Below are 23,221 nucleotides of genomic sequence, written 5' to 3'. Positions count from 1 at the left end.
GTCAAAATCTGTCGCATGTTTCGCGATTCGCGTAAGTAAATTTTGTTCCCGTTTTGACCCAATGTCGTATATACAGGTCTGGCAAAGATGGCACTTTGGTATTCGTAAGATGAATCGTACATGAGTGGTGTGAGTGATCACAGTATAAATCGACTTGCTTTCGTCATAGCGGTCGTTCCGCTCCCATTGAATCGTGTGACCGCTATGACGTCGACCCGTTGTGCTTCTGGATTGTTTACATATTTTTGGTTGCCAACACTAGCAAACCGTGTGTTCTGCCACACCTATATATACCTCATTGGTTTTGACCCCGTGTGTATAAGCTGATTGTGTGTGCTAACTTTCCTCTCGAATCAGCTGAAACCGTGCGGAAAATGAACACTCGAGGCTTACTGCAAAAAAGTCTCAGATTTATCAATGGAAAGAAAATTCTCACCGTAACATCCGCGAGGCAAAACAGTACGTTTAGCCGCTGTGCCGTGTGCCGGAACACGAATGGATCCATCGTAGGTAAAGGTAGTTTCGGAGCGGCAACTGCAATTCTAGCCGATAGAAAGCTGAATGGATGTAAGTAACTTTAGGAGAAAGTTTGGGTGGGATTTGCATCCAGATTACATCATCATTTGAAGCGAAGTTTACAAAGTGGTTTCTTTGTAGGTACGCTTGTTCAGACGAGATCGATTAGCACTAGCAATGCGTTGCTAAAGAAAGACTATTACAACATTTTGGGTGTTGCGAAGAATTCCTCGGCAAAGGAAATCAAAAAGGCATACTATCAACTGGCGAAAAAGTACCATCCGGACACGAATAAGAACGATCCCGATGCGGGAAAGAAATTTCAAGAAGTTTCCGAAGCTTATGAGGTAAGTTGTGTTTACAGTCTGTGCTGATTGTTACGTAACAAGACTGACTAACAACGCCGGGAAACTGTCAAACAATAATATGAATCTATCAAACTTTAGGTTCTCAGTGATGAAACGAAGCGACGCGAGTATGACACATTTGGACAAACATCGGAACAAATGGGCCGTTCCGGCGGAGCCGGACACGGCCCTCAAGGTTTTTCGCAAAATTGGCAATTCCGCAGCACTATCGATCCGGAGGAACTGTTCCGGAAAATATTCGGTGACGGTGGTTTCAAAGGCGGCTTCGATGATTTTTCCGATTCACGTTTCGGATTCGGCGGTGCCCAGGAGGTTATGATGAACCTCACGTTCGCACAGGCAGCCCGCGGTGTGAATAAGGATATCGACGTGAACGTTGTTGACACCTGTCCCAAGTGTACGGGATCGCGCTGTGAGCCAGGTACTAAACCCGGCAAGTGTCAGTACTGTAACGGCACGGGAATGGAAACGATTTCCACCGGACCGTTTGTGATGCGTTCGACCTGCCGGTACTGTCAGGGCAGCCGGATGTACATCAAGTATCCGTGTTTGGAGTGTGGGGGAAAGGGTCAGACGGTGCAGAGGAAGCGGGTCACTGTTCCAGTGCCGGCTGGGGTTGAAGATGGACAGACGGTGCGGATGAGCGTTGGCAACAAGGAATTGTTTATCACGTTCAAGTAGGTGGATTGTGGATAGACTTGTAAGAAATGGGAAGAAGTAAATTTGGTTAAAATTTTGCAGTGTAGAGAAGAGCCGCTACTTCCGCCGGGATGGTGCCGATGTGCATACGGAGGCAAACATTTCTTTGTCACAGGCTTTACTCGGTGGTACGATACGCGTGCAAGGTGTGTACGAAGATCAAACGATCCAGATTACTCCGGGAACGTCGTCGCATACCCGTATTCACTTAAAAGGCAAAGGTCTGAAACGGGTTAACAGCTACGGAACCGGTGATCATTACGTACACTTAAAAATTCAAATTCCGACCAAGCTGAGCAATAAGCAGAAGGCACTCATTCAGGTTGTATCACAAACGTAGTTTGTTACCATTAATCAGTTGAATAAGACTTTCGGATTTACTTTTAGGCTTATGCTGAGTTGGAAGAAGATACTCCTGGCCAAATCATGGGTGTAACGTTTAAAACAGATGGTAAGTCTTCGAGCTCCGGCTCGTCTTCCGACGGTTCATCCTCCTCCTCCTCCTCTTCTTCGTCCTGGTCATCAAATTCCTCATCCACGTCCTCGTCTCGCTCGAACACAGCCAGCGAAGAACCGATTTCCGACAAATTCACCCAGCGGGCACAGGATGATGATTTTAAATCCTACCAGCCTCACGATCGATCCAGTACATCTAAAGATCGATCGAAAGATGAATTTGGGCCTCGGTTCTACTTTGGGCTGGGGGCTATACTGGTGTTTGCGTGGTACGTGTACTACAGCTACTCGCAAATTCCACACCAGCTGGAACTGGAACGAGACGCAGCTCTAGAACGGCAACGACGAGCTAGGGCCAACACAGCGCCACAGCAAAGTCCCTTTGATGATGCCTGAATTACTTGTTGGATGGCAGCGAAGGATGTTACTAGGTGCTAGAATGAGCTCATCATTTTCTACTAACAGATGACAGTTGCGAACGGTTGTTATTATCCAGTTCACAACGATTGTTAAGATGTTTTTAAATGCAAACGAAATTATCGAAAATTGGTCAGCTTATTGTGTATATTTGAAAAGTACGAACAATTTGTGCAAATAAATATTGAAATGCAGTTGCATTTAAAACACTTAACAATCGTTGTTTCAATTTAGTAAGTCCCTAAAAATGGTATATGTGAAAAATCTACAATTATCGGCTGTACTCATTTTCTGTTGGTTAGTCTTCCTCTTATCTGTTATCATTAACCAAAAATGAAGGGACTTACCAAAACTGCTTTCTAATCTACGTGTGTTTACAATTCTTGACTCGTAAACAGGAGGCAAAATGTGCTACGCAGAGCCGCAGGATCTAACCGACATCGTTCGAGAGGCCATCAAGGAACGCAAAACTTTGCCGACCAAGAGCGACAGCGAACAGAAAAAGGAACGGAGTAGTAACTAATCATCTCTGGAGACACGTCAGATCCAAAACAATAGTTGTTTTCCAAACTGTGGAAGTTAGACATCGATGCTTGAACGTGGAAGTGTAGGAGAAGTGACCCGCTGCTTGTATGTATCTTTCAAATTTGATGACTGATCATTTTTCGTAAAATCTGCGAATTTCAGGCGAGCACAGAGGAATGTGATTTGTTTATATAGGAAAAATTTAATCGAATTATCTGTTTTAATGATAATCTTACATGCTACTGATACAGAGAAACAATACTATAATATCAAATAAAAACGATACAACAAATCCACAGGCAATAACTTATTTTACATTTTCTCGTACGTCTCCTTGTGATCGCACGTTTCACATGTTCTCGTGTAGGTGTCATCATCCTCGTTGTACACCTCGCTATCGCCCCAGCTGTGCACGTGCGCCTGAATTGTTTTATCGTAAAGACTGCTCCGAACGTCCATCCGCAGCTCCTTCAAACGTTTGTTGTACTTTTTAACCTTGGTAACCTCCCGTTTCTCTTCACGCAGCTCCTTTTCCTTGATCAAATTCTCCTCCGTTCCCCACACCTCCAAAGCACGCTGCTCAATTTGAATGTGCAAGTACAGTTTCATTTCGCCCCAGCGCACATTGTGCGGATTTTTCCGGCTAACAAACTTCAAAATCGGCTCCCGTTTATCCAAATCGCAATCCTTGAGCAAATACTCCTGCTTGGCTTCCGTCCGGGTAATTAGCGAGTGTTTCCCATCCGCATCCCGACATGCATCGCAAACCTTGTAATCGAATGTAGCCAGCAGATAGGAATCGGCAAACCGGTCGCCACAGTCGAGACACTCGTCGTACTCTACCGGTACAGGTACGGAATCCTTCTCAACTTCCTTTTCATCCACACTCAATTCCTCCTCCTTCGAATCGACACAGGTTCGTTGTTCGATCAGAAAACCTCCGCCGCTGTCGATAAACTTTGTGCCGGACACCTTTATAACATTGTTTACTGCAATGGCCGTTTCCGGCGGACGTTTATCATTCCGGTACGGATGAGCGGTCAGTCGTGCTTGGCGAAGATTAAGGGCACGTTTACGGTTTGCTTCTATTCGCAGGCGATCTGATTCCGAGATGGAACTGCCGGAGGATGTTGCAAGATTGCTCATACTTCAATCGAGCTGAAAACTGGGAATAAATTTATTAATATAGACGCGAAACAACGTGAATATGAATTTAATGATTTTGTTTACACTTTTTAACACCCGCAAAAGCTTTATAAAGCAACTTAACGCAAATTGCGAAAGCTCGTGCATCACCCCTGAGTTCCTGAGTGAGCAAAAGCCGGAAAAGTCCAGCCACTCATTAAGGAGGCAGCTATGACAAAATGAGATGGGGACAGCGATGCCAGATTGTCGCAGCATTCATTCCGTACACTCATAAAAATATCACTGCAGTATGCACTCATTTTACACTTAGATTTCGCAATCAGCCGCAATTTTTTTACCTTCTTGGAAACTATAGATATTAGGACCTAAACTGAAACAAGATTCTTGACGTTGTAATTATAAGATTCCCCAGTCAATTACACGCAGAAGAAAGATTTGTAAGTTCAATAAAAATATATATTAAATTAAATAAATAAAATTATTGGTCGGGAGACAATAAATATCCAGCTTTTTACGTGCCATAATGGCGGTCTGAATTGTTCAGTTCGTAATACGTTGTTTAAGGGACAACTTCAACCGAAAAATTGTACTGATGGTGAAAAATTTCTAGGAACACTGCTACTTTGATGCGCTTTGACAAGTTACGCCTGAAGAAACATCAAGCGTTTTATTTGAAAAGGTCCGTTTCTAATAATCAATACGCGCATCATGCATTACAAAAACAAAGATTGGTGAGATGTGTTTGAAGTATTCTGGTTGCAGTTGAAAATCGAAATTTTAGACTTTCGCTTTTCGTTTTTTCCCTTATTTGCCGAGTGGGCCACTAATACGCATCTTGTGTGCATGTTAGAGAATCAACTTGCACATTATCTACACCAGTTGCGCTTTAGTTGCGCACGCTAAAAATAATCAAAAGGCGCAAGTTTACTATTTCGATTATCAATTGCAACCAGAATATGATAACCAACAGGATGCACAAAGGGCATCATAGTTATTTTTTAGAAGAAGGTGTTTTGGTTCCTTCAGCGATCCCAAATAACTGTGAGAAATTGTTCCTTTATTTTATAGTTGCATACGATATAATATATCCATACTAGTTATGGCTGATCTGACATGGCATGGCAAATGGCAATGGCACATTCGCGTACCAGGGAAATATAGTCTCTTTGAGAGTTACAGAACAACTCTGTTGTCTGTTGTTCAATATTGCTTTGGAAGTTGTGATGAAATAGCGTGGTTTGACACATTCGATCTTCTAGAAACATGTGGCCACATAATGCAACCAAGCCAAAACGATATTTTCATACAAACTTGTATACAAAAAACCTTTCATTTCGAGATGCGAAATAGTGCCCTGATCATCTTTTTGAGTTTGCCAGCGGCATTGTGAAGCGACATTTTGCGACAGGGTTAGAGACATACGTTCGATTGAATCAGCTTGCAGAAGGTACGCATAATTGACGATAGGTTCGACATGTTGACGGCATGCCGCGCTGAACCCGATAAAATTAATTCGAGAGTTATCCTGCAGATACAGAACGGAGATGTGCGCAACGAGGTAGATGTATGGACCAACGATGAGAAGATTCCGTACTCTGCAAGGCTTTCGATGAACGGCTATGAACCGATGGGGCTGGAAATGACTTCTTGATACAAAAAATGACAATTTTAGGTAAGGCTGCATATTATTTCGAGAAATGCCCGAATCATATTTGTGTTCAGTTTTGATTAATTTCAATTCATTATGACATGTTTGGCATATAAATATTTGACAAACAGAGTAAAGGATGCATTTATTTTTCAAAATATATTATTCTAGTCTTTTTGCAATTCGATCAGAACGAAATATTTTTTTTTGTGGCACTTTGAACTCAAAAATCCGATTTTCGATAAAAAAAATCGGTTTTACATGTTATTGTAAAAATATTATCTTGTGGACAGCAATCCAATACGGTTGGAAGCTGTAGTTGCAAACAAAAGTTACCACATTGATTATTTATTATAGAAATTCAACTTGATTTAAAAAAAATATGTGTGTAATCGATAAATCTACTAGAAACTAATGGTGACTAACGATGGGTACAAAATTATGGGTGATCAAATTATGAACCACTCTCATCTCGGCGAATGTCATAATTCTTATCTGTATCAGAAAGAGTCAAATGTTTTCATACTACCATTAGACTAGCTAATTATTGTATTTCATTAGAAACTGCAAATTGCACATTATTATTTTTCAATACGCAGCTAGTCTCACGAATCGTCATAATCTCTTTTCAAATAGATAGCTTGATATATGATTTGACATCAGCTGAGGCGTATGTCAACAGGAGAAATTGTGCCTAGCTAGCCATGAGAAATTAATTGAGATATCTGACGTTTAAAATACTCACACTGATATCTTACATTTTTATACTACCGCCCTCCCCTCAAGCCCAGAAGCGGTTTGTTTTCCTCCCAATTCGCCGTGCAACCGATTTGTTTTCCTCCCAATTCAAACGTCAAAACAGCATAATACCAACGCAGCTGGATAAGTCTATTCACGCAATCTGACTTCACAGTGTCATAAACGAAATATCGTGATGGTCACATTTTTGCATCACTATTCAGATTTGTACTTTACAAATATGGAAAATTATTAATATTATCATAATTATTGTTATTTTCTTCAATGTAAAATTTAATTTATATGACGTGTTTCACATACCAACTTGATAATATTGTAATGTGCAACTTTCTAATCGTTCAATCTTAAATTTTGACGCCATATACACAAAATTCACATTGTGAACACAAACTTGGCAAATATCATAGTGCTGCCAAAGGCAGTGTAAACAAAAGGCAATGAACATGTTTCTTTCGGATAGGAAAATTCACTCCAAAGACATTTTCGGCAGAAGAACTGGCTTTCGATGTGTCCGTACACTTCTTACGTAGGGATCAAGGTAAGCGGGACGCGAACTATTAGAGTATTCCGAAGATATTCCGACTAAAAGGCTGCAATGCCAAAGAGCGCCATACTGTTCGACCTAATCTAATCTTCGAAACAAACACATATTTTGATCCTTTTCTTAGTTGGACCTGTTTCTTGTGCTTTATTTCAGGGATCAAGGAATTTTGAAGAGGTGATTCATTAGCACAACGAAGAAAAATACGTTTTTGTTTCAACATGAAAAAGCCACAGTTGACATTGGAGTGGTCCGTTAATGGCCCTTTTTGAAAATAATCGTTTACACGCTTATCCTCAGCTACTAATTGCAACTAAAGCGCTTTTACTCAAAAATGAGTAAAATTTGTTTGATAGTTCAATATGATGTCTGATCGAAGTAGGTCATCTCCATCCGATATCGGTACTACATCATTCCGACCACAGTTTATAGAGAACAGTTGCGCAAAGAGTGAAGTCAAAAAAGTCTACCTATCGAGTGCAATTGGAATCCATCTCTGATATCGCTGCAGCAAAGCTGGATTCTAATTTTGCTCGCTAGGTAGACTTTTTTGGGTCCACTCTCTGCACACTCATTGCGTACCTTTCTACTAAGGCCTTTGATTCCGACTACTCTCACCTACTTTTACTCATTTTTGACAAGGTACGGTTTTTGTCAGAAACGCGTCAAATCTACTCAATTATAAAAAACTGTACCTTGTCAAAAATGACTAAAAGTAGATGATATAGTACCGATGTCGGAGGAGATGACCTACTTCGATCAGACATCATATTGAACTTTCAAACAAATTGTAGCCAGCCCTGGTCGATCCCTAGCAAGCGTGCAGCTTATGCGCCACTTCCCGTAGGAGGACTGCACGCCAAGATTTGTTTGCCCGGATGAGACTCTTCTTAGGGCGAGTCCCTGAAGAAGATTCGCTTAAATGAAATTAATCAGGATCGAACCAGACAGGCTTATCCAAAGTTAGCCTCCAAAAGTCGGGTAAACGACCCTATTATCAGTCAGCAGCAATCATCAAAAAACCTCATCACCCTCAGATAATTCGCAGTAAGAAATTACCCATACCTAATATATCATCACTGGAACTGCCGCCACACACCACCAGGTGGCATGCAGAAAGCGAAGCTTTCACCACTTATCAAATTCCGCCAAGCGGAAGACAGCGAAACAAAACGAGAACTACACCGAACGAAGTGACGTAAACATACTAGAACGAGACTAAACTTACTGGAGTACTACATGAATACAACATCTGACTACGTTTACACTAAATAACATTTATTTCACGGTAATGAACGGAGGATTTATATTCAATTTAATGTTGTATTTTGCTCATATTTAAACTGTCTAGGCCTATCTCTATGTCTGTGTGCGTGTTCTCTCCCTACTTGTGCTCATTGACCTGCTTGTGCTTTTCTTCTCATTAAAATCCTCCCAATTCGGTGATGTCACCTCACGGCTCCAGCGCTCAACAAGCTATCGATTTGCACCCGGGTGGCTAATTAATCAAAGGGTTGTGTGTGGCATTCTTGAATGGCGAAACTAAATCATAATGGCGGACACACAACCCCAAATCATGGACGCGTCCCTAACTATCCCGTCCGTGGACGACTTCTCGAGCGTTTTGCTCTCTGGCGGTTTAAAGCACTGTGGCGTCCTCCCTGGACGCCACCCTTCACTCTTATCTAGCAAGAACGATACTGACTCACCAGATCGGCTGCTGTTGGTTTCTGCTGCTGTCGATCGTTCTGCTGCGATGACGGGCGATGATGAGCGATCACATCGATCGGCCGCGTTGGTTTCTGACCAGCGGTTGTTGGTGCTGGATGCTTTAATCGGCCGGAAAATTTGCTAGTTGATTTCCGGCGATTGAAGGAAACGGCTTGTAGACGGACCGTCCTTCCTTCCGGCGGCGTAACGGTGCCGGGTTCAAATTCGTCCTGCGTTTGGACCTGCACGCGTGTGATTTTATCCTCTCTCCTTCCTCTCGTTCGTAGAAACTGTGCGAAATGAAAAGTGCCGTGTGGCTATTGCACAACGGGGTCATTATCACATGTGGGGGTCAATGGCACGAAACTTTGAGCACATTTACCTTTTCTGCTATTTCTTCTGCACACACTTTCCTACGCACGCACTATCTACTTAATTTCAACTTGATCGGAGCTATTTGGACGGGAGAGCAAAGAATTCTCGACAAACATATGATTACGGCCTAAAAGCCAACTGTCAAAATTCACTTTGAATGGAAATTCCGGACAAACCGTTACGCGCCAATCACAGATGTTGGTAGTAAACGAAAGAGAAAACTTTTCTCTTTCATACACTGTTGTGAAATGTGTTCGACTAGTAACGGTTTGTCCGGAACTTCCATTCAAAGTGGATTTTGACAGTTGGCTTTTAGGCCGTAATCATATGTTTGTCGAGAATTAAACAAATTCACAGTACTATCACGTCACATTAATTACTTTGGACAACTAATGCGGACAAACTACACGAGCTTCCAAAACGTTTGGCGGACTGGGGCGAAATGGACTAGCAGCGTTAATCCTCAGGGAAGATAATTTCGTACGAACTTACAGGAAGTACGTATTTTCCCGCAAATTTCTTCGGTCAAGTTCGGAAATCGACGACCCTACTAGCTGTTTTATTCAGTCAGCTAACCTTTGGCTCTATCTGTCCCTTTCCATCATGCATTCCAAGCGAGGATCGTCATGGTTTTCGTCTTCAGGAGAATCTCAACAGGCAATTTAATTTCTTCCCCTCGCGGAGAGGAGTATTTGCTAGGGTGTTGCGCAAGAGTCGATAAACGGTAGGTTGTCTAACTCTTGGCGCAAACAAATCAGACTGGTTCTACTAAATTTGAAAAATATTGCTGAATATGACATGACCGCTACAAAATGTTACTCATTTTTGAGTAAAAGCGTTTTAGTTATAATGAGTAGCTGAGGATAAGCGTGTACGTCAACAGCCTAAGATTAAGGGCCGATTTCTTCACCCTCGCTTAACTTTTAAACCAGGTTCACCAGTACGTTTAAACCCTGCTTAAACGGTAAGCGAGGGTGAAGAAATCGGCCCTAAGTCATCCTACACGCAAACGAAAAACTACCTAAAATTGAGTACTAGGGTGTCCCAAAATGACATCATGTTAAAAAAGTCATCGGGCTCACTTCTTAAATGAAAGGTTAGGGTATTAGGACCATTTTCTTCTTCGGAGTGAGTTTGCTAAAACGCTTCCTACTGGTGGCGACTTTTGATTTTTTGAAAAATGGGCCGATTTTGGATAAAATTTCAAATTTATGCCTGTTGAAGTGGTCCTGAACTGTCTTAGATTTTTTTCAGCATTTTTTTATTTTTCTGGAGATCCAAACGGAGAAGTTTGGTTAGTTAGTTTGTACAAATTTGGAATTATAAGAGCGGAAGGGCCATTAAAACTTAGTAAAAAGTGAAATTTTGGGTGTTTTTCAGTATTTTTTCTTCAAAACTGGGTATCTACAAAATTTTAAAAGTACAGAAGACACTTTATATAGTTGAGCCGAATTCAGGGGAGTAATTTTGCTGAAGAAAGTGTATAGCTATGGCTAATGGGGTATGAGTTTTTTAAGTTTTTGTTAGATACTAAGTTTAAATGGCTCTGCCGCTCTTATAATTCCAAATTTGTACAAACTAACTAACCAAACTTCTCCGTTTGGATCCCAAAAAAAATAAAAAATGCTGAAATAATATCTAAGACAGTTCAGGACCACTTCAGCAGGCATAAATTTGAAATTTTATCCAAAATCGGCCCATTTTTCAAAAAATCAAAAGTCGCCACCAGTAGGAAGTGTTTTAGAAAACTCACTCCGAAGAAGAAAGTGGTCCTAATACCCTAACCTTTCATTTAAGAAGTGAGCCCGATGACTTTTTTAACATGATGTCATTTTGGGACACCCTATTGAGTACTTTTGACTGAATCTCGGGGTATCGTGCACGAAGGTAAAACGTGTTGTAGGTAGTTTCTATTTAACTACGGTAAAAATCATAACTCAACCTTGAGTTCAATTTATTTAAATTTAAGTTTAATTTACCTAATTTTGAGTATACCGCAAACAACTCAAAAGTACCTTACTACACCTCGACTGAGTGGAATCTCTCGTTTTGTTCTTGACAATACTAATACCCAATCACTAAATTTTCTGGCAGAGACCACAATTTCTTCTGTCAGTCTTGGTTTGGCAGCCCTGTCAGATTTCTGCGCGTATCCTGTCGGATTAGTTGAACTAGGGCGAGCTAGGATTCGCTCGTGTTTTCTGGCAAACTTTCACGAGCAAGACCCTGGCATAAATCGGAAAGAAACCGTGCAAAGATCATGGCTATGCCTACCTGGTAGAATTTAGCACGAATCGAGCAAAATTGTGTGTGTTTACCGAAACGCTGTTTGGCTCCGTTTCTGCTGTTATTTTCATCGATTTATTCTGGATAACGTATTTGTTTTGTATTTTGTACGTTTACGTAGGTTAACTAAGTGGTTTTGCTACAGTTAATATAATTTGTTTTGGCAGGAAGCGCACAGAAATCCTGGCCGTGCATTCCTCGCTGGATTTTGGCTAACAGTGAGCAGCATCGGTTAGAGTTTAACCCGTGGGGCAAGCACTAGCAGGTTTGAGTGCGTCGTATTGAAAATATCAAACATATTTTGAATATAATTAAAGTCAATGATGAAAGTATTTAAAAATATTTCTGTTCAGAGCAGCAAACTTACACCAGGTTGTTTTGAACTTGAAGGAAGAACAAATCTCAAATCATGCCCTACTATGTTCAATTCGCAGTTATTCGTTTACATCATTCATTCGAACAGTCGAGCTGCTCAATCATTTCCCATTCATTTTCGATTTCATTTATCCTGTGAATATCTCTGTACTGGGATATTGACTAGGTCTTTCAAGCAAAATTACTTTGAACATACTTCTTACTGTTCATGTAAGCTTGAAAACGCAAAATATGTCAACATTTAACCTAAACAGGCATCTACAGAGCAGATGACAATTTTGGTTGGTGAATGTTAAAGCATCAATTTGAAATGAAGACGTACGGTTTGGTTATGAAAATTCCGCCAACTTGAAAGTGAATGATTAAGGGAGGCTTTGAATTTGAATCATGGTTACGTTTGATTAAGCTGAAAGTTGGCATTTGAAAATGAAAATTTGCACTACTACTTCTGTTGTACTTAATGAGGTACTTACTGTAATTTACGTCGATGTGTGAGTACTTAAAGTATTTAAAGTACATATTGACGGTAATAAAAATATTTTGCGCATTTTAAGTACGAAGTTACTGTACTTAAAATATTTTCTGTAATTCAAGTACAACGAATTTGACACGCACTTTTTTGAATATTTGCGGTATTTAATGTACTATATGGTACTTAAAGTAACTAATTAAGTACTACTTTTTGCACTGCGTTGTATTGAAGATTTAGTGCCTGCCCCTCGGTTTAACCGCTTCTGTTAGAAACGGTTGTTGCTTTTGTACGAATTCTTTGTCAGAATTCTCGCACAAATCGCGTAAAATACTGGCAGAAACTTTGCCAGAATCAATTTCGCTTTGCTCAACTTTTGCTAACTCCTGCTCACTTTTATCCAGGATCTAGCCAGGAATGTACGGCCAAGATCTCTGTACGCTTCCTACCACATCTTTGTCAGATGTTTTGCTCGATTCGTGCTAAATTCTCACTGGTAGGAATTGCCAGGTTCTTTGAACAGTTTATGTCCGACCTATGCCAGGGTTTTACTCGGTTCCTGTCAAAATTTGCCAGAAAACGCGAGCGAAAAACCGAGTTCGCCCTAGCTCAACTAACCCGACAGGATGCGCGCAGAAATCTGACAGGTCTGCCATACCAAGACTGACAGAAATCTAGCAGAGTGGTCTCTGCCAGAAAATTTGGTGACTGGGTTGTGGCCTAGGGGCAGATCACTTGCGATGCATTTTTAAAAATCAGCTAGATTAAATGCATTTCTTTCCATCAAAATAGAAATTCATAATGTATTTTGCGTTGCGTGTAAGACGTCAAAACCCTACAAAAAATTAGCCCTACATTCAACAAAACGTCGAACAAAGTGAATCAGCGTAGGACGTTTGTTAAACAAACTTTTGTGCGAGGGAGTGCAAAGTTGATGCAAAAAATTAAATGCATTTTTTTATAATTTGATGCAAATTTGTTATACATACTTTTCAATCTGCTTCTCGTTTCTTCTGCTGTAAATTTTATGCATTGTATATATTCGGTCTATCCACTCATTGAATGCTTACTAGAAGTATATACATGAAAATGCATAAAAATCACAGAAGAAGAAAAGAGACAGGAATAGAAAGTATGCTAACTATGCTTATTTTTGTTTCTCAGTGTAGTTAATTTGTCCGTGGCAGTTTAAAATGTGCACACCTTCCCCATCACATCGTGCTTAAAGCTGGCACTCATCCTGGATTCGTCTCTGGCAAGCCATACGGTGCTGTCATTTTCCGCCATCTTTGGGAAACTCACGCGACTTTTGACCGATCCGCACACAAACGCAACAATAACAATATTTTCTGATCAGTTCGAATGAAAAGTCCGAACGGTGCGGGTTGTTTCGCAGGGAAAACATCCATAGTAATAGGAAAAGCGTCTGCACTGCGGTCAGCGCGCTTTAACGGGCTGCTGTTGGGTGTTGAATTTGTGTACGGATCTCTCTTTCTAACCAAGGCGTCGCGAATTAGTTTTGTTGTCATTGTTACTGCTGGTGCGGTCAAAAGAACAAAAATAATACCGTTCCTCACTTCATTCTCTCGGGATGTGATCACAAATTTCCTGTGTGTCATTGGATAGTGTTATTTGTAATCGCAATCCGTTCGCTCAGGATGAGACGCGTTTGTTTTGACAGTGTCATAGCGATGGAGCATCTTCTAATTTCGGTGTTGAAGTTTTGAGAAAGTAAAATTATAGGTGAAACGGGCACACAGATTACGTAAAGAATTTTCCGTCGAGAGTGTGAACGTGAAGACGAAAATAAAATAAAAAACAACCCCCTTGCCTTACCATCACCCTCGGATAATTTGGGTTGTGGAAGGTGTGTCATTACTTGTTTGCTATATTTTTCAGAGTGAGAAGAATCCGAGATTTCTGGAACCTGGAAGAAAAGTTCCTGTTTGAGACGAGAAAGTTTGTTTTTAACTATAAAGTTGTATCTAGCTGCGAGTGCTAAGGAAGCCAGCGGATTACTTACGTCTGTTCCGCCGTTGATCGGGTAGCTGAAGGCGGTGCCGGTGGCGGAAGCCCCACCCGCAAGAAGCAGCACACCAACAACAATGCAACAAATAGCTAACATCGTCGGAACCAACGCCTACTACGATGGCAGCCGAGTTTTTACCTGGCTGGCCGATCTGTGCGGATTGTCGGTTGATTTGGTGAGTAGGCCTACTACCTATACTTATTTGTCAATATGGACAATATGGGACACTTTTTCATTCTGTCATCCTTTGGGAGATTATTCTGCACAAAAAAGTCACTTGTTACGTGCCATCCTTCCGGTTGCCTTGTAGGGGTATTCTCACTGCGTGGGAGGGAGTTAGTATCGTTTGTGTGACTCATCATTACAGTTGAGGTATGACATTGTTCTCTCAAGTCAACCGTCGTATGTTCGAGCTTCTATCGAACAAGATTTATTTAGAATTTACGTTTTACGTGATGCTGCAATGATGTAGTGTGAAAAAGAGACATGCTGATTACATTCTTGTTTGATGTAGATTAGTATTGACTAAACTACCTATTACACCCTAACCGCCCCGTTTGCATTTTTGTCAAATATAAGTTCTACGGTGAATTAAATTGTTAATCATCCACAAAATTTAAATGCGCAATTGAGACTAAACGCTTTGTTTAGAAAATTTCACGAAAAATATCAAAACTAGTTCGTCCCATCCATAAGACTATGACCTGTGCCATTACTCGGTTGGACTACTAAAATAGGATTTTTTTTCTATACATTCGTTTTTTCGTGTTCAAACTTTTTAGGTTCAAATTTCCAATTTATCCAACCTAGAGCTCTAGTTTAATGTTAATTAAAGTACGTAATTAAAAATTTGATCAGCCTGAGCTTAGAAAAATCCACCGAATTTATTCAAAATTTTCTTGCCGGGATGCCTATCTATAATAAAGCTCTCATATATAGTTAGCAGAACAGTTCGAGAAATGCGCCCGCAAGTTTTCACCAAGTTCATAACAATGATGAGATTCCTTTTGCGTTCCGAATTCTTTCAAAGGATGTTGGCAACTATATATATACAGATACATATACCGAAGTTGACGGAACTTATTTTCTTCTCTCATTTCAATGCGTTGTAGATGTCTAACATGATATTGTGAAACAGAAACAGTTTCCGTTGTTTCTGTTTGCCGAATAAAAGAACGAAAAGTTAATTAAAATTTTGCGGTGCGAGTTTTGTGCAATTTGCGGGAAAGTTCGGGATACTTTGGTTTACCCGTTTAATTAGTTAACAACAGCAGCATGGCTGACCCACAGTCGTATAAACTGAGCTTTTCGTTTTTTTTTTGTTAAGCTAGTTTTGAATTGAGTAGAGCATAGTAGTACTCTGTACAGGTTGAATTGACGTATCCAACTCGGCAAATATCCAATATTTTCGTTAGTTGTCTGTTTTTTCGGACTGTTAATTTAATTGAGGTTAAGGTAACATGAAAAACTATTTCCATGTTATTTTGAATAGGTGTTTTTTTCGCAGTGTTAGAAGCGGCTTAGTTTTAACCTACCGGTACTCAGTACGATCGCAGATTTTTTTTTTAAAATATTTTCTGTAGGCTCTGTCTCCAACTAAGTGCCTATCACCAACGTCCGAGAGGTGACTCCACTATCTTGACCCTAGCAATCAACACGTGGGCCGGAACCATCGGCTTTATAGTTCCCTTCCGAAGGAAGACATCACCACAGAGTTTCAACTTGAAAAATCTCAACGACCTTGGTCTGAGATTGAACCCAGATCGACTGGGCACTTATTTGATCTTTGTTGTTTGCTCAGTACCGATATGATGAGTTAATAACTGATATATGCGAAACTACGCCTTGTTTAATATAAGTAGGAAGATGGGTGATGTTTCATGTTTTCAATCAATGGGTAATGTATATATTAAACGGCATTTTCAGAGCACTGGACATGAAATCGCTCTTTCTTTAAATAGTATATTCACATTCACAGTTATTGGTGGCCTTCGACTGGCATGGTTTATTCTCATTGATACAGATGTATTCATAGCTGGCTGGTGGATGTGTATTCCTACTTAGGGTTACTGCTCCCTAATTCATCTTAGCTACTCTATTCATCCCTCCCATTCAACACATTAGTTAGAGCAGTATATGCTATCTCTATTCAACGCATTAGCTCAAATGGCAGGATGAATAAGGCTACGTTGTACTCGACTTTTCGCTTCGATCAAACGCGAGCAGTTTGCATTTTTCAGGCAAAAATTTTAACTGCGCTGCTTCTTAGGAACGATGCAAAGATGAGGATACCAATTTTGGTGCAAACCAGTCAATCTAAGTGTTATCAACGAAATTGTGTGACATCCTGACAAATGAGATGGATAAGGGCTCGGCTACCCTACTAGTCAATTGTTTTAATAATACACCCAAACTTTTGCATATCGCAAGGTTGTTACGGTCGCTCCTCGAAAACCGGATTTCGCGTTGTTAGCAGATTCGGCGCGTTTTATGTTTTCAATTTTACGCATCGCGTGGGTTTGGAGCGAATTTTATTTTTGACAGTCAGTTTTATCAAAATCTCCCTAACATTTTCATTTAACATCAAACTAACCCGAAATTTGGCAGTGTATTTCAGGCAGAGTTGGCGATATGGTCCATCTAAGAGACCTATTCGAATATTAGGAAGTTATATAGGGTGACGATCCCCTTTTCCCCATGTTTCCATTATCACGCTACCCATCCCAAGTAATAATTGAAATTTTATAGCAAGCTATAAGTGCAATCTAAGTTTTATCAGTGGCTATAAAACTACCATAAAAGCTCAATTGTTACTAGGGATTTGAAGCCGATGATTAGAGCAGTGTCTGCAACACATTGAGTCTAATGGTAGCACAACAATAGGGACACTCGATTCGAGTTTTCGTAGCGCTCAAACACGAGAATTTCACTGTTTTCAGCGCATTTGTGTTATTATCTTGGCTCTTAACAACGAAGCAATTTTTACGCATTCCATTGATTGTAGGCCAAGAAATTAATAAATTAGTGGGACACCCTGCTTAGTATGGTGAAAATAAGCACTTTACCCTAAGTCTTGCATGTATTGTTGTTGCTAAGTACTTCATTCATCGTTCGTTAGTCGAATGAGAAGCTTGTGGATACACGGCCAGACGATGCGGTAAAAAGGTCATCAGACAATTATTTTTGTTAATCAGCCTTATTCTGCATTATGACGGATCGCTGTCTAGAACAAATGTGATCATTCACAATGACGACAGCTAACGGGTGTCGGACTCGATCCAAAATACATTCGTTAACCCTTAAATGCGCAATGTTGTTTCAAAAGTCTAAAAATCATCGCGGCAACGTAATAAAGCTGTGAGACAATTTTCACAAAATTCGAAAAAAAAATGATTTGCGCCTTTAAGGGTTAATGCAACCATTATAACATTTTGTCGAAAATATTTTGGGATGTAAAATTTTAAAATAAATTTAAAGGCTCTAAATATTTTCAAAAAAGAAACGATTTTTTTAGCCCAGCGGTTCTCAACCTTTTTCTTAACGCGGACCACTTCGAAATCATCCTGAATAGTTGTAAACCCCTACAGCGTAACATAAATTTAAATGTTTATTGTTGTTATTTTTGATATGACTCAATGCGTTGAATAATCAAGCCATGGAACTTTCATATTTTAAATTATGTAAAGATAAAGAAAAACACAACGTTACTGCGGACAACAAGGTTTCAGGTGTTGGGAACCTTTTTCTTGGCGGTGATGCATTAGCTGTGTTGTGTGCCACAGCATAGGAACCAGCCCATTTGTCTATTTTCGCGTTATCATTCACGTCCGTCGATCGCTACAACTTTTATGATGTTCGCTGTTGTGAATATTTCTTCATCGGCAATTATTGTGCCGGTTGTTAGTTTGGAGATACTATACCAATCGTTATTCTTTCGTTGTTAGGACAGAAGTTAGTTTTGATATATATATATATATATATATATATATATATATATATATATATATATATATATATATATATATATATATATATATATATATATATATATATATATATATATATATATATATATATATATATATATATATATATATATATATATATATATATATATATATATATATATATATATATATATATATATATATATATATATATATATATATATATATATATATATATATATATATATATATATATATATATATATATATATATATATATATATATATATATATATATATATATATATATATATATATATATATATATATATATATATATATATATATATATATATATATATATATATATATATATATATATATATATATATATATATATATATATATATATATATATATATATATATATATATATATATATATATATATATATATATATATATATATATATATATATATATATATATATATATATATATATATATATATATATATATATATATATATATATATATATATATATATATATATATATATATATATATATATATATATATATATATATATATATATATATATATATATATATATATATATATATATATATATATATATATATATATATATATATATATATATATATATATATATATATATATATATATATATATATATATATATATATATATATATATATATATATATATATATATATATATATATATATATATATATATATATATATATAGGGGAGAGAGGGTAACGGTGGATCAGCAGGAACTATGAAACAATCGCAATAAAATCATAATGCATGAACATAATTGTCTCATTCCCTCATATTTCATGGTTTCTAATTCTTTACACGTGTTACTATATTTTGGAAGATTTCTGATAACTCTATCTCTTTTAATGGATATTTGTTTGTTTTATAACAGTCAGAGTAAATTTGCCATAAAAATCATTATTTCATTTTTATGAGTTACCGTTCGTCAGAAAAATGTTTATTCTACTGTTATTTGTAGCAAATTTTATGCTCAACATTTGCCGCGAACAAAGTTTTTTGGTAACTTGTCATGGTTCTGTGCAATTTGACAATCTTCATAAATAGAGCCATTGGGTAGCTGTGAAACGATGATATATGGGGAACAGTGAAAATTTCTTGTCTTTGTGATCTATATTAAAATGTGAATGGGTTCCGATTTTCCACGATAAATACATTTCATTAAATGGAAAGTTTGTCAATTTGGGCAAGTTTTGTAGAAATTATCGCCTCTTTCCGGATTGCATCTTATATGCATATATGATGGTCCGATATTACGCGATGATATAGTGATATCTTGCGGAAACAAACAATTTGCGTCTCAAAATAACTTTAATAGGAAGCTTTAGGATCTTTATTTGTCAAAACAAAAGAATGAAATTCGCAAGTAGAATATTTCACTGTAGACGACGTCGTGTTTCATAGTTCCTACCCATGGGGCTCACTGGTACATTTTACCACCGACTGTTGATTACCCAAAAAAAGTTATTTCCCGTGAATTTTACCAGCTAGAAAATATATATGCATTAGTTAACAACAGAGTGAAACTATGTATCACTTTTAGCTACACAAATAACATGTATTATCATCAAAATGAAATCGTATAAAAAATGTGTTTCATTGTTACCCCCTCTCCCCTATATATCAGTGCATCAGTTGTTGGTTGGCCAATTGATTGTGTCTTATCAACTGTTAAAAACTGTTTTTGGTGTTGGTTGTAGTAGGGTGATTTTTCTTAGCGATTTCGAAGCATTGTTTCCCGTAATGGCATGTAGCAATCTGACCAGAGTAGGTGGACGTCATTTAGTAATCGTATTTAAGCAACACTAACGCCGTTGTGAGCGTCACTGATTTTTTCCGCAAGTAGCATTTGTAACAAATTCCACTTCTCCGTATTTTGAAATCAATCTTAATGTGCTGTGGTTTAATGCCCACGCTAGATCGTGCAAACGAACCTCAATTTTATCCTCCTCCAAATATTTAGAATCTAGGTTTTAACGTAGGCATGTCATGGCGTCCGCGGACCACAGGTTGAGAATCACTGGTTTAGCTTATTGATAAAAGATTCAGGTTGACAATGCATGAGAAGTTTCCCAGAATTTTCACAGAAAACCATTGCAAGTTTTAGCAATATTTCGAACTAACCCTGCACATGGGAATGTGGAAACGACTAAACGCCTCAGTACATGCAAAATTACAAACGTGCTAGCATATGCAGCATACAAATACCCACACGATAACAAGAACGCACACAATTACATACAAACACTCGGGCTTTTTGCGATACTACAAATCCGGCCGTAAACGCGATCAATCACGCAAACCTACGCCCATGATCTTGCAATCATGAAATCTTCCCGATCTTCCGCGATCTCAAGCACTAACATACAAAAGCCCGCTCTCACGACATCATAAATCACACTCGTTCGAGAGTTCCCACTATAAAATAGGGAAATTATATACACTAGATTATAAGTTTCAGGCTGCACTGGGGACTTTAGTGAGTATGGAGCTCACTTTCTAAGAATAACGGCCCGTGCGAGCATCTTAAAGCCCACGCGAATATACAAGCAACTACACGGTTATATAAAATGAATTCAAACACGCGAAGTTATGCGCATGTTAGCATCCGCGGCAAAAAACATCCATGCGATCAAACACGTTACCCTAGAATCGCTTGCGACCTTCGCGATAATATAAATCTGGTCAAGCCTGCGAACATGTAATCCGCACACACCTACGCCCGCGATCACGCATATATAAAACGCTCCGGGGATCAAATTAATATGCTAGCACTTACGAAATCATCAACGTGGTCTCTATTAACGCCGGTTTCCACGTGATCATGAATCGTTCACGTCCGGAGACCTTCAGTCGCGTCTCAAAAAAAAACTCAGAAACTAGAAGTCTCAGGGCGCCATGACCGGATACTCTAAGATATGGAGAAATAACTTCCTTCTATATCTGAACCGAAATCGTGCATCGCGCGAACATTCAAAATCTCACGTGAATATGTAAGTAAAAGATTAAACAAACGAATTTATACAAGCGAAGTTACATACACGCTACACGCACACGCCGACACAATCAAGCTCGTTAACATACAAACGCTCGAACTCTGTCCGATAGTACAACATTGGTCACAAACACAAACATGCAACTGCGATCATCCACGCAAACCAACACTCGTGACAAATATAAAAACGCCTCTGTGATTGAGTAAACTGTTCAACAACTGCGAATTCATAAACTTGTTCTCAAGTATGATTATACAAACATGTGTCCCAACGCAATCATGAATCCTTCACGTCAGGAAGCCCCTAGTGTCGGTGCTAGCCGCCTAGTTTCATGCTTTCATCCATAAAAAATCGCTCATATACACTAGACAACAAGGTTCGGAGCGACATAATGGAGAACTCTAGTGATACGAGGGTACTCACTCCCTTCTAGTATCTGAGCCATACATCCATATTAAGCATCAGATTCACAGTCCGCGCGATCATCCAAGAACACACGCGAATATGCCGCACGGTTATAAAATCAAATTTTACACACGAGGTTACAAACACGCTAGCACACGCGACGAACGCGTTAACATTTAAATGATTGAACTCCTTGCGCTCATCCACGCAGACCTACGGCCACGATTTCGTATGAATGTTAACACTCCGGTGATTAAGTGAGCGTTTCAGCACTAGCAGTTTCGGTCCATACCTTCAGTTGCATCAATAAAAAATTACGTTCATTTCCCTAGACAATACGTTCCATCACGACATAACTGGGAACTCAAGTAATATGGGAAAGAAAGTTGCTTTTAGCGTCTGTACCGCACACTGAAAATTAAGCATCAGATTCACGGTCCTCGCGATAATTCGAGAACACACCCGATAATTATGCTATATTTCACCCTAAGGAGGAAAATTTGGTAAAAACCAAAATTTCTCACTAGGGTGAAAATTTGTTGGTATAAACCAGTCTTTGTACAGGAGTGCACAAATCCTTATTTCATACTATGTTGCGTTTCGGCTTCGCCTCATCAGAAACCGACACTAACGTATTGTCGGAATAGATTAGCACCGGCTTGACGCAAATCCCTTAAAACTAAAACACACTATGTGTTTCAATCAAACGACTGATCAAACGTGATGTCCCGTTAGAGCAGAAGTTCTGTTTATGCCGATGAGACATAAGTGAAGCCGAAACTATGTGTGCCCTCCTGTACAAAGACTGGTTTATACCAACAAATTTTCACCCTAGTGAGAAATTTTGGTTTTTACCAAATTTTCCTCCTTAGGGTGAAATATAGCATAGTGCTTTCGCATAGGCCTGCTAAGCCAAGACAAGTTTCGGCTTCACTTATGTCTCATCGGCATAAACAGAACTTCTGCTCTAACGGGACATCACGTTTGATCAGTCGTTTGATTGAAACACATAGTGTGTTTTAGTTTTAAGGGATTTGCGTCAAGCCGGCGCTAATCTATTCCGACAATACGTTAGTGTCGGTTTCTGATGAGGCGAAGCCGAAACGCAACCTAGTATGACACCCGATAATGCAAGAACACGCCCGTATGCCATGCGACATACAAAGATCCACGCGATCGAACACGTTAACATACATACGCTCGATCAATTCACGATGATGCACAAAAATGAGCATGCATTCGCGATAGTTCACACACATCTACGCACTTATAATCTGATAAACGTGGCATCAAGCTTGCGTAAATAAACGCTCTCTCGCGCGATCGCGACGTCCCCTACGCTCGCACATGTTATCTGTACACTCAGTATCAGTGGTAATAGTGGTGTATCGAGAAGGCCGGCAGGGTTGATATGAGCCTTTTTTCTGTTCTATACCTTTCCTCTATTTACCCGCTCATAACCAACAATCAAC

At 39.0% G+C, this 23,221-nt stretch overlaps 3 protein-coding genes across 8 annotated transcripts in view; 2 read left to right on the top strand and 1 right to left on the bottom strand.

Annotated features, from left to right (window-relative positions):
• LOC131690084 (protein tumorous imaginal discs, mitochondrial-like) lies at positions 1-3,279 on the top strand. Of its 3 annotated transcripts, XR_009305504.1 has the most exons (8): positions 1-31; positions 358-567; positions 658-863; positions 963-1,561; positions 1,626-1,905; positions 1,971-2,034; positions 2,855-3,086; positions 3,144-3,279. XR_009305504.1 is itself a non-coding variant. In XM_058975592.1 (7 exons), exons 1-7 carry the CDS (start codon positions 16-18, stop codon positions 2,977-2,979), a joined length of 1,500 nt encoding a protein of 499 aa, XP_058831575.1. In that variant the 5' UTR covers positions 1-15; the 3' UTR covers positions 2,980-3,260. The 3 variants fall into 3 exon arrangements, 2 of the variants coding, with proteins under 2 accessions (XP_058831575.1, XP_058831574.1); XM_058975592.1 differs by having other exon boundaries at positions 2,855-3,260; XM_058975591.1 differs by lacking the exons at positions 2,855-3,086; positions 3,144-3,279 and having other exon boundaries at positions 1,971-2,684.
• Positions 3,280-3,293: 14 nt separating this feature from the next.
• On the bottom strand, positions 3,294-4,229 carry LOC131690085 (DNA repair protein complementing XP-A cells homolog). The gene is made up of 2 exons (XM_058975593.1): positions 4,212-4,229; positions 3,294-4,146 (listed from the first exon to the last, which is right to left on the bottom strand). Exon 2 carries the CDS (start codon positions 4,125-4,127, stop codon positions 3,294-3,296), a length of 834 nt encoding a protein of 277 aa, XP_058831576.1. The 5' UTR covers positions 4,128-4,146; positions 4,212-4,229.
• A 9,399-nt stretch (positions 4,230-13,628) lies between these two features.
• Positions 13,629-23,221, top strand: part of LOC131690754 (lysophospholipid acyltransferase 6) — a 143,567-nt gene continuing 133,974 nt past the window's right edge. Inside the window, exons 1-2 of one of the 4 annotated variants that reach the window (XM_058976728.1) lie at positions 13,629-13,768; positions 14,190-14,494. In XM_058976728.1, the coding sequence (XP_058832711.1) occupies positions 14,396-14,494 (99 nt within the window). In that variant the 5' untranslated portion in view covers positions 13,629-13,768; positions 14,190-14,395. The other 3 variants (XM_058976729.1, XM_058976731.1, XM_058976730.1) reach the window with 3 other exon arrangements.

This window comes from Topomyia yanbarensis, chromosome 3, assembly GCF_030247195.1.
Source record: "Topomyia yanbarensis strain Yona2022 chromosome 3, ASM3024719v1, whole genome shotgun sequence".
Taxonomy (NCBI): domain Eukaryota; kingdom Metazoa; phylum Arthropoda; class Insecta; order Diptera; family Culicidae; genus Topomyia; species Topomyia yanbarensis.
The sequence above is the reverse complement of the archived record's forward strand: the minus strand, read 5'-3'. Positions and strand labels throughout refer to the sequence as shown.

Bases quoted from the DNA above. Each gene is read 5' to 3' on its own strand.
- LOC131690084 (XM_058975591.1), top strand. The intron at 864-962 runs GTAAGTTGTGTT...ATCAAACTTTAG, and splicing joins AAGTTTCCGAAGCTTATGAG to GTTCTCAGTGATGAAACGAA. The intron at 1,562-1,625 runs GTAGGTGGATTG...AAAATTTTGCAG, and splicing joins GAATTGTTTATCACGTTCAA to TGTAGAGAAGAGCCGCTACT.
- LOC131690085 (XM_058975593.1), bottom strand. From the start codon at position 4,127: ATGAGCAATCTTGCAACATCCTCCGGCAGTTCCATCTCGGAATCAGAT.